This window comes from Opisthocomus hoazin, chromosome 7, assembly GCF_030867145.1.
Source record: "Opisthocomus hoazin isolate bOpiHoa1 chromosome 7, bOpiHoa1.hap1, whole genome shotgun sequence".
NCBI classification, from domain to species: Eukaryota; Metazoa; Chordata; class Aves; order Opisthocomiformes; family Opisthocomidae; genus Opisthocomus; species Opisthocomus hoazin.
The window spans coordinates 54,456,510-54,468,717 of NC_134420.1; the positions used below are offsets into that span (position 1 = coordinate 54,456,510).

General features: G+C 39.5%; 1 protein-coding gene across 4 annotated transcripts in view; it reads left to right on the plus strand.

Moving 5' to 3' along the window:
• The window catches only part of SPATA7 (spermatogenesis associated 7), a 45,166-nt gene that overhangs the window by 15,447 nt on the left and 17,511 nt on the right, over positions 1–12,208 (plus strand). For all 4 annotated transcript variants that reach the window (XM_075426022.1, XM_075426023.1, XM_075426024.1 and 1 more), the window contains one exon: positions 11,071–11,204. In XM_075426022.1, the coding sequence (XP_075282137.1) occupies positions 11,071–11,204 (134 nt within the window). The remainder of the gene's footprint in view (positions 1–11,070; positions 11,205–12,208) is intronic.

Consider the following 12,208-nt stretch of genomic DNA (forward strand, 5'->3'; position numbering starts at 1 on the left):
AAAAGCTTCTGTAAAACTAACTTAACAAAGCAAAAGAGCCAGAGGAATTGAAGAGTAACAATAGAATATAACCCTTAATAAAGCATTCATGTATCTGCTTGTTACTTCAGCTTTCCGTATACTGCTCCATCTATTTGTAAGAATCTGCAGTGAATGTACCGCTAGTGAGATGGACCTTGTCTGTTAGTGATTGGTTGTGCTTAGGATCACAATTCATTTTGCTTGGGATTCTTTTCATCCACGCAGTTAAGGGAGCACGCAAGGAGAATTTCAGAATTTTCTCTCTCCTTTCTTATGATATGGTATTAGCTTAAACTTTCAAGAAGAGAGCTTACTACTAGCGCAAGGTCAAGAGGAATTTTGGGAATGTGGGCACATGGGGACCAGGACTGAAACTTCTTATTCCATTTCACAGAAAACGGAGACAGGTACAAGTGCACAGCCTGGATTTAATGGCAGTTGCTTTTTCTGGGAGTTCTCTTATTTCTTAACACTCTTTAAAGACATCAATACTGTAGCCTTACTTCATAGTGTTAGCTGAAGAGCACTACTTTCAAATCATGGGTTTACGGAATACTAAATGAAGTGTATTAGTCAAAGGGGATAAATAGCAGCTGTTTGTTAAAATAACAGAGGTATATTTCTGTTATCTGACTGTCTTTTTCTCTAATGCAATTAGAGAAAGTTCTTTTTTCTCCAATTCAGTATCTCGTTACAACTGCTGAGGTACTGGAAAAAATTATTCTTTTAGGATGGAAAGATAAATCTTCTGAGGACAGAATACTTTGTGGTTAGTCTCGGATCCAGTCAGACCAGAGCGATACTGCCTTGTAAAATGATCACTGCAATCACATAGCGCTGATGCAGGAAATCAGTCATCCTTTTGGCAGAAGGACTCAATTTCATTAGAATTTTTTTCAGTACCTCTGAATAATGGGTTGAGACTGAATTAAGCAACAAGCTGCACCAGGATCAAAGATGCTGTATGTGCGCTTGGCTTCTGCTTTTGAAAGGTGCAGCACAAATAGCAACAGTATTGCTGGGATATCTAGAGTCTGCAGGGTGCAGTGGGAATTTCAGATCGCCTGTTCTGCAGAGTCATCTGGAATCAGTCTTTCTTCTCATGCTCCAGCTCTACCAAGATTTGCTTTGAAAGAAGCGTGAAAACAGAGGGTTGGTGTAAGAAGAGAATTTACACCTATGTGTTTGTGTAATAAAACCCTCATGTAGCTTTTTTTTCTGCATCTGCTAGAATCTTGCTTAGGCTCCCTAATTAACGATTTCATACCTTTTCAGGTCTTGAGTCTTTCTCAACACCAGCAAATGCCCATTTATTTTAGACTCCTCTGTCTTTACAGATAAAATGCTTCTGAGCTGATAGCTTGTGTGTTTCACACCACAATGAGTTTCCCTGAATAATGATTTCACTATGGGAGACAGTGACAGTGCCTTCATCTTAACAGACAATTGTCATGACATTAGCAGGTGTGCTCTGCAGTGAGGAAATTTCCATTTCAGATAGCAAGGCTTTGTGCAGTATGTTTCTCTTTCAGTTCATGTTACTCAGACCAGTGTCTGACTATGTAACTCTGTCCTGGTCACAGACAGAACATTAATCTCCTATACAGAGTGTCTCGGAAACATTTCACCTTTGCTGCTTTTGTTTTTACTCATCTGTTTGATAAAATTGGTACACTAAATCCTCACTAAATTGCTCTTTCACCTGTTTTCAAGGTGGGCTGGAAAAAGCTGCTGCTGTGTTTTATCTTATTAGAATATGCATATGACCAACACATCCCAAGACGTTTCCTGTTCACAAAGGAAAAAAAAAATTAAAGCAAGGGGGACAAAAAAAAAAAAGCCTTTGATTAAAAAAAAAAAAAAAATCTTCGGTTTACCTGCTGTTAATCTGGCCTAAGCCTTGCGAGTGCTAATTGGTACTTAGTTGAAATTTATCGTATTTCCAAAACAGAGCTACCTCATAAAGTAAAGTGAGCTCAAGGATTGGGATCCCAGTCAATAGCACAGGATTCATTTGGAAGAAATGTTAGACTTCTCAGTCTCCCAGAGCTGAGTATCCAGAGTGGTTAGAACTTTTCATGCTGAGATTTAGCTCAGTTCTGAAATATAGTTCGTTTGATTGATTTTCTGCACTGAGAGGAATTGTGCAATTATAAAGTGACTACGAATTTGCCATTTTTAAAAATCTGTTTAACAAAGCAATGAATAACCTTGTATTTTTTTCCTAAAAGTGGCTTCCCAAGACAGTATTGTGTCTGTGCCCCAGTTTTCAAGTTTTATTTTGTGAGGTCATGTTCTCTAACAAAAATGAGAGTGCTGAGTGAAAGATAGAAAGCAAAGTAACAAAGCAAACTTATGTAAACACTATCTTTTTATTGGAATATTCCTCAATGTAGTGTTTTTATTTTTCAGTGCTGAAAAATGTTCCCAATTTCATTTTCATCTTAAGTTGTCTGCAAAAAATGCTGCAAACACTTTTTTTTTTTCTTGCAGTAGGAGATTCCCTTTTTTTTTTCTGCAAGAGTGAGAGGAATCCCTCAACATCTGAGTTCACTGGAGTTCAGCACTTGCCCCAGACACAAGGCTAGAAGTTACGTAGCTTGCTTGCTGGTTCTGTTTGCCATTCCAGAAGAGGGTCTTTCTACCCAATAGAGATGAGAGACATTGGTTCATGGATTTTCTGTCTAGTGATTTCTCTTCAACAGCTTAGTCTGTATGCAGCGTCATTTCTCCTAATGTTTCGGAAGCTCAACTTATGTCACGTAGCTGCCTACCTGGAATCACAGAAATGTTGGTTGTAAGGGGCCTTTGGAGGTCATTTAGTCATTCTTGAGCTTCCTGCTCAAGATAGAACTTCTGCCAATGGTGGATCAGTCAGCCAAGTCTTGGAAACTTCCAGGGATGGAGATTCTGCAACCCGAGTAACCTGTTCCAGTGTCGCAATATCTGTGTAGCTAGATTTTTTCCAGCTGTCCAGTTCAAACACTGTCAGGATTAGAACTGAATTTACTTGAAAGCATTTCTGCTGGTAATTCCAGTTTTAAAAGGCAAATTTTGTCTGGTGGAATACAAGGGTTTTAGATGCCATAGTTGAAATTGTTGTTTCGTGATGGTCAACAGCAAAAATGTCTCAGCTGCAATAGGTGCAAGATTTTCATGTATGTGTTTGTACCAGATACTTAAGATTATCCTTTCTTAGTAAAAATCTTTGAGGATTAGTGTCTATATTCAATGTGTGTATGTGATTGATATTTTTTTCTGACCTGCTCTCTTCATATGTTTTGTCACCTGACCGAGAGCACTTTATAAACAGGTAAGAAACTCTGCCACAGAGGCTGAAATTTGTGCAGAGTTAGCAAAGGGAGAATTCCATGGGGCACATCTACTTTCAAATTCTTCATTATTGGTGTTCTCACTGCCTTCGGGGTATTTAAGGGCAAGACTACTCAGGCATGCCTTGTCCAGTACATGCACTATTCTTAGAAACACTAGATGTTCAGAATGAAATTGAAAATTATTTCCATTTATTTTCTACCCAAAATTAGAATGGTTGGGGTTTTTTCCTACTGTGCTGTGCATTGTTCATCAAGAACTACAGATTTCTGTACTGTAATAATAGCACAGGCAAGGGTTACGTGTTCAGGTGTTAAGCTCAGTGCAAGGTACCATTTGCAGTGTCTCTGGCAATCTGCCGGAGAATAGTTTTTCTTCCTCTGTCTTTTATGAAACAGATTATGTGGAGATGGCAGCCAATAGCTCAGGCAGTAAGTGTTGAAAATGTACTGAAGAATAAAATAAGGGAAAGGATTTTTAGAATATTTTCAAACCAGTTTCTTTTTTTCTTGCTGGGGATGGGACACAGAATTTGTGCAGGCACAGCTGCAACGTCAATATGACTGAATACCGGGGGAATCTCCATAGTCAAGGCTTTACAGCTTTATTCTCCCAGTAGTTCTGTGCCTATCATTGCCTCAAATGAAAGATATTGTTACTCTTTTCTTTTGGTATTCCTTGTCTTATTACTTATTGCATCTCAAATAAGGTTTCTGTTCCCCCTCTATTTCAAAAGAGATTTAGGAAGGGGTGTAAATTTTCTGTTTGAGATGCTAAGATTTATTAATAGCATGGAGTTACAAAACAGAATTCCTGCAGATAGCATTAAAAAATATCCCCTGAAAATGCGCTTTATGTACTGCTGAAATAGCAGGTGAGTATTTCCCTTTGGGGTTGTTGCCATGAATCAGTCATTAGTGTTTAAGAGTTAAACATGATACTGTAGTTGGCATTCTCCCTGGCCAGCTGAATGTGTTCTGTCCTTAAAGCAGATCTGGTTTCCACTGTTCTTTTCCTGGTATCTGAGCTGGCAGCAAAGTAGGCAAGCTGCCATGCCGCTGGGCTAGCAGCAAGCATGTTCTTGTGTATTAGATCAGCCTTATTGACTTAAAATAGTTGTTAAAATGTGAAACTGCTTGAAATGTGAAGCTCTATGTTCAGAATTAGTCCAAGCATGTTGATTGATACCAGCGGCCATTAGAAGTCTGTGGTTGTGGAATTTGTGCCAGAAAACTTGACAAAAGCTATGCCAAGTAAGACAGCTGCTGCTATACATGCCTGGTTTCGAACAGTACTAACTTTTCAACCCATATGCTTAGAGGTTTTTCCACAGGGCATATTGCTAGTCCAGCCTGAACCCAGTGATTAGTGTGCTGGGGTATGCAGGTCTCTCTGATACCAAGAGGGAAGGGGCGGGGGGTGCGGGAGAAAAAAAAAAAAAGTGTGCTGAGAAGTTACCCACCAGAGATCTATTTTAGCCTGATGGAACCTGAACACTTGGGGTGGGGCAGAGTTGAGAGGTGGAGAGAGACAACAATTCAGACTGATCAGTAATGTTGTTTTGCTGCTTTCTGAGGGGCTAGATTCTAGTGCAACTGATACAAGTTCTTTGAAACTCAGCTAATTCTAACACGTATGTTTTCAGAGTTCAAACGTCCCTTTGGAAAGACGTTCTAGTATATTTATCGACTCTGAATTTTTGGAGAGCACAAAAACCCACTGTGTAAAAAAAAAAAAAAAAAAAAAAATCTTTATGGACTTGTACTTTTAACTGTAGTAGTTTTACTTTATTTTTGCAGAAGTTATTTACTTTAAAGTTTCTTCTACAGAAAGGTTTTTTTTCTTTTTTATGAGAGGCAATTCATTTTTTATATGCATTCAGTACATTAAAAATTCATTTTTCACGGAGTCTGTGGTTGTGAAAAGACACTGGATCATCTAGTCTGACATCATGAGTTAAGCAGACCAAAAATTTTATCCCGTTGTGCTAATACGGAACTCAACAACGTCCTGAATATGGTAAATAAAGCACATAAACAAGAAAGGCCAGCAGTCTTGACCTGAAAAGGTCAAGAAATAGAGAAAACATAATTTCCATTTGTAGTTGTTTCAGTAGTTAATCATCATTATTATTGAAAATGTGTCCCTGATTCTTAATTGAATTTACCCAGCTTTAGCATCTGTCTGCTGGGGGGGTTTATTGTTTTTATACCATTTTCCACTGTTACTGAGGATCACAAAATAGCTGTAGCATACCAGAGAATAGGAATAAAATCATGCTTTCCACTTATTCTCAGCATTAGCTCAGTACAATATTCTAAATTGTCTTTGGGGCCTGCCCTAGTTGTACCCTGAGACAAAAATCCACTGTCCAAGCCCACCTAGAAGCCAGATGGACCTCTCTCTAGAGTACACGAATGGAGATTTACCTGAGCAGGCTCAGAAGTTTTCTTCAGCGTTGGTGCAGCGTTTCACAATTTCCATGTAGTAGGCTGTGCACAGGCTGCTGTATTCTTCATACGGCCAACAGAAGTATCTATGAGACATCTGTCAGATGATGACCCCCTAAGAGGATCAGAGGTGGATCGATTTGGGATAATTCTGTGCTTCTAGCCTCTGCTGAAATTCCTCTGAAGGATTCATGTCTCGCTGTTAGGCTTTATTTCCAAGCTTTAGCAGTGACCAAATTTTGCCATTAGTAGCTTTGCCAGGCAGTATCACATTTCTGAAGTACATACCTTGATACAAACATTACTTTCTATGTCATACAAGCAAGGCTGTAGTATCAAGCCCATAATAAATCCTTTGTTACCTTTCTTTTATGGTGATTCCTCCCTTATTTGATGAAATGGTGCTGTTGATAATGCATGTGAAGGACTGCAGTCATCTTTTAGAGTCACGAAAATTAAAATTTCTGTGTTAAGAAATGCAGATTTAGACTTACGAGAAACCCAGACTTCACACCCTATGACAAAATTAAATTTGCATTTGATGAGATCTCACCTCAGGTGCTTAAATCATGGTGTATTGGGGATTTGTGTAGAGCTGATAGTAGAAATTCTTAAAGAAGAAACAGCTTGCCTGCTGAAGCAGTATCACCACCTGGTAGGCTGAACATTTTAAGGATGGTCACTGCAGACACTGAGCTCAGCAGAAATGAGGTTGATGTTTGCATTGTTTATCTAAGAGAATTCGTAAGGGAAATAATAACCAGAAGTGTGCTACTGCAAAATAGCTGATATGAAAACACAATGGAGAAATGCTCCGTGTTGGACAATTCTTTTAAGTTACATTGTCCTGCAAGCTGAACTCAATTTAAATCTAACTTAATATTTCAATGTCTGCCATTGATATTTTACATCAAAAATGAAATAACTGGAAAGTTAACTGCCAATCGTACTGTGGTATGACACAAGATAAATTTAGAGATTGGACATTCAGAGCAAAGGACAACCACTGGCACTCCAAATCGTACTGTCCCTATAAGTGCAGAGCTTTCAAGCTGCTTCGGAATGTGGTGTGTGGGATCATTTTGTTTCTTCCAGGTTTATGACATTTGTTTTGTAACTCTTAGGCATGTGTCTAGAAATACTGTTACAGTCTAGGTTTAAGGAAAAAAGAATCAAGCCTATAGTGGGAATGTTCTAACAGGGAAAGGTAACAAAGCGATCTCCGCTTTGTAAATGTGGTATACTCTTTGCAAAAAGGGTGTTTGCCTGGGCGAAGGTGCTACTTCCATGACAGATCAATCCGCATGCTATAGGTGGCTCTTTATGGAGAATGCTACAGCTTAACTTCTGAAATTTATGGCCTTTCACAGAATCACAGAATGGTTGGGGTTGGAAGGGACCTCTGTGGGTCATCTAGTCCAACCCTCCTGCCGAAGCAGGGTCACCTACAGCAGACTGCAGAGCACCTTGTCCAGGTGGGTCTTGAATGTCTCCAGAGAAGGAGACTCCACAACCTCCCTGGGCAGCCTGTTCCAGTGCTCCATCACCCTCAGAGGGAAGAAGTTCTTCCTAATGTTCAGACGGAACTTCCTGTGCTTCAGTTTGTGCCCATTGCCCCTTGTCCTGTCACTGGGCACCACTGAAAAGAGCATGGCCCCATCTTCCTGACACCCACCCTTCAGATATTTGTAAGTATGTATTAGGTCCCCCCGTATCCTTTTTTTCCTGTGCTTCCTCTCACTGACAGCAGAATTAAGGGAACAGGTTCACGGGGTGGGTGCAATAAGTTGCGGAATTTAGTTTCACAGACTGAATTTCTCTGATATACAAAAATGACTACTTTGTTTATATTCTAATATTTTTCTCTTTACTGTATATCGTTGTGGTGGTTTTGAGCACAGCGGTTAGTGAGATAGAATCTCAAAGTCTCTAACAAGGCTTTAAAAGGGACTCGTGTTGTTTGGATCTATAGACTGTGGTTTTTTTATTCCTAAACATTTAGTTTTCCCTTTTTAAAGAGATGAAGAAAACCCAGTGTTTTTTCTTTTTTCTTTTATTTGTCACAAGATACTTACTGTCTTGAACTTCTTCCCATATTTAACTCTACAAATGTGGTATTTTTCTGGAGCCAATGTACAGTGAAGGTTACTTGCAGTGAAATTATTAAGTATCTGTTAACAAAAGCAGTTGATGTTTACTTCCTGCTAGTCTGTGACAGTATGCCAAGGGCACTCTTGTCAAATTTAGTTTATTAACCTCACCAAAAACTAAAGCAGCTGTATCTGTGGTTGATTTGAAGCAGAAGATATCCTGAGCAGTGAACAACCTTTCCAATTAACAGATAAAACTCCGTTGTAGAACTGCATGTGTCTTCCTGAATGCTGGTCTCATTCTTTCTGCCTTTAATATATTCACAGCTGCAGGACAAGTGTTTATGTATGGCAGCCTGAAGTATCTTCAGCTCCCATCAATTGTAATATTGTAATTAGTGCCTCAGAGGTTCATTTGTATGATACCATTTTCTGTCTGGTTAAAGTCAAATGGAAAGACTGGATTCTCCAGTCCCTGCTTGGGGAAGGGACATAGGAAGTAGGGGGAGGAGGCAGCATGCATATTTTTGTGTCTCTACCCATACCCTTGTCTGTGTTACTTGCCGAGTGCCTCAGGGCTATCCTAACTTACATCTAGCTATCTGTTTGCATCTACATTATCCCTTTTGTAGAAGGATGTCTTTACCTCTTGCTTTGCTGGTTTCATGGTTCTTAGCTTTTACAGCCAATCTAGCCTGAAAATTCCCCAATTTGGCAACAAGATGGGTACCCTGCCATTCTCTTTTGCATGTGTCTGCGCTGCCTTTTAGTATGCGTGGGTGATTTTATAGCTTTTGGAAAGCGCTTAATGGATTAGCTGAGCTAAGCTCGCTATATGACTGGTGCGAGGCAAAGACTTTACATTTCCCATGCAGGTGACAGCAGTCCCAGTGGGTCATTCTGACATCCAAAGATAGCCTTAGCTGGCATACTTACTGTTCTTTCTTTCTTTGCTCATGGGCACAAGCCGTGCTCTGGCTGAGAAGAGCCGTAGCACACAGTCCTGGACGAGATTTGTAGTAGCTGGCTTTTATAGTGTTGAATGCCAGTGGTAAAGGCGGAGTCTGTCCATGTATGTGAAATCTCAGACTTTATCCTGTAAAGAGCTGAATAAGTACAACACAAAAACTCTGCTTTGCAATTATTCACACTGCTTTGCACTTTGTCCAGAAACTCCTGTTAAGCCGTGGTATGCAGGTAGAACATGCACTAAAGTGACTAAGCCTGTCATGTCTTAGACAAACCTACTTTCTACCTAAGCACTTGAGTGTAAGGAAATTTCTGTTTCGGGCATCTGCTCGCACTTACAAAGTGAGACACCCGTACTTCCCTATGATAGGCATTTTTACTTTGTAGAGCTCTCATTCATCCATTGTTTCCCTAGATATTTATTCAACACTCACTTCAGCCATTGCCATTTTACCTGAGCAGTAGGCAAGAGTTGAGTATTTACAGCTTCCATGCATGTGCACACACAGCCACACTCTGTTGGCCGAGAGTGAGTAATTATTTATCTCAAACATATAAAGCTTCTGACCTGTAGCTAATTTTTGAGTGCTCGTCTGTAACTTTTAAGGCAAACACAATTAGAAATAATAGTAATTTAGAATAGCCATATAATAATGATTTAGCGCAGGAAGAAAAATATTGAGTTTAAATTATTTAATGGAACAGTATATTTTTCCTTCTGTTATAAGGGATATTTTTAATTCACAGTTGTAGAATGTAGCGTATCTTTACGTCAGCTAATGTCTTTCCAGTAATAAAAGCAACTTCATATTGTGAGTACTCTAATGGAATATGCTGAATAAATCTGCAGTATTTTACATAACAATTGTAAGAATTGAAAGGAAGAAAAAGAGGGATTTCCCTGAGGAAGGAGAGCAAGGATTTTGCATCTGAAAGAATTATTTCTAGCTTAAAACAGGACCGAAATGTTCATTAAAATGAATGCACATACTTAAATAATTGCTAGAGATTAACATGTCTGTAGGGTTAATGTACATAGATGAGTGTGTGTTAAAGGTTGATTAAATGTCCTCAGATTGCTGTAGTTCTCAGCTGTCTAGAGGAATGTACCACACCAATCCACACAGTTATTTACATTTCCATGTGTTAAGTATGGCAATGTGTGTGAAGATTGGGGTCTACCAGAGTATGATATAAATACATACACACAGACGGAAAGGCCTCTGAGGATTTCTTCTTCAATTTCATAATGTATCAAACAAACCATTCATACGCTTTGGTCTGTGTTAAGTGAATGAGAAGCGTAGTCAAGAGTTAAAACAGGCTTCATTTGGTATACAGACCTCAAAAGTATGCTTGCTTACATCAACCCTCTTCATTCCCTTTTTGAAATGAAATTATTAGTGTTTTTCATCAGCCTCATTCGGGTTTTTCAACTTTGTGAACTTCATCAGTGGCACCTGGGTGTTGGCAATATACAAAAACGTTGGGCTGTAGTGTGTAAGATATCAGATGCAGGTGACTGACAGCAGACTTGAACACAGAAAATTCACCCATCTTTTGGGCTCTTCTCTTGATCTGATGGCAGAGATACTTCACTCGTCTTCTGTGCTACAGGAACACTGTGAACAAGGTCTTGGACTGCAGACCAATGTAGACTGATAACATTTCTCCCTCTCGCTATGGCAGTGGCCCTTTCACAGCGTTTGCCTTCATTGTTTATGTTCTTGGCATGAAGATACTGTTTTGCCATGGATTTCTGTGCTTGGGAGACTACTCTCTGTTTTTCTGTGGTTCAAGCATGGATTTTTTTTACATGTCAAATTTTTTGACAGTAAACATGTTGGGGTTTTTGCTGAAATCCTGGGTCAGAGTACAGTCAAAGGTGTTCCATCCATAAAAGTCGGAGAGCAAACTTGTGAGTTTTTGAGCAGAGTGCTCTGTTAGCAGTACTGATCTTGGAATTCCGGCGTGGTCTTGCATTAGTTGTGGGAGATGAGAATACTTCAGGGAAGGTCGGGTGCAGCTTCAGCTAAGGTACAGATTTAGCTACCGACATATTCTAGTATTTTCTTCTAAGAACAGCAGTAATTTTTCATAATTGCTGTCTGACTTTTCTGAAACCCGTGTGACGTTTTCAAATCACTCAGGACAGAAAAAGAATAAGATTTCAGTTTGGTTCTGACATACTTTGTCTCTTTCCTAAGTTGCTGACCAGCGAAGGAGAGAGAAACTGAAAAAGAAGATAGCCAGGTGTGAAGAGGAACTGAGCGCGGGTAAAACTGCCTCCCGATCCAGCTCGAGAGAGAGTGGAAGGCTGCTGCCATCCTCTTTAGCAAAGGTAGATATTTTAATTTTGTTTAGTAGATAGCATAGTCTACTTGCCTCCCATAGTAACAGCTGATCACTGCTGTCCTGCGGCTCCGGAGGGAGGGCTGGCATATTTCAAGCAGCAGAAAATAGACGAAGGTCTTCCTGGCATGTGCCCAGCACCAAATGCACGTCTCGGCCTTCTGACAAAGACGGCAGGTATCTGGGTGAAGAGTGCTTGTGGTAAATCCAGGCTCTAGTTACCCGTGGATTCTCTCACTTTCATCTCGGCTGAAATTCCCATGCCCTCTCTGTCATTCCAGAGCTTTCTACTATTTCCTAAAGCAGAACTCTAGTTACCACGAACCTTCCTAGCAGAAGAATCGAGAATGTTCTATTTTTTTTCTGTGTCATGGAAATCCTACTTTGGAAATGCATTTCATGTCTTAACAGTGTACTACATGCTCAAATTGCAGTTACTGAAAGTGAAAATAGTACTTAAGCCATCAAAATAAGTGATTTTCTGTCTGTATACGTAGGTTCACTTATTTTGGCCGGCATTTCATCTAGATATGTGGTGTATATTTCCAAATAATAAATAAATAAGTAGCCTAATAAGTTACCTGCTCTTGTTCATCACTGTAAAGGAGCAATTGCAACTTAAGACAGAATGATGTTTTAACTCTGATGATTTTAACAGTATATGCTTCATGTGTTGTTTAAATATCTGTAGAGCTGGAGAACGTTTCCAAGTAGTACAGAGAACTCACTATTAGTTTCTGTCTGTGTGACTGGTTTTTGCAGCAGGCGGTCTTGAGTGTGGCCTTATTGCAGTGCAGAGAAATAATGCTTTGAAATTTCAGTACATGGCTCTTACTTATGGATGAAAGTGCAGGCATGCATAACAAAAGGGAGGAAATGTCATATTTAAAATCTAGATTTTATTTTTTATTAATACTATTTTTGTCCTTCCATGTTACTTTCTGCAAACTAGGGGCAGGAGCAGTTCCTTAAATTACTTCACTGTGAAACCAA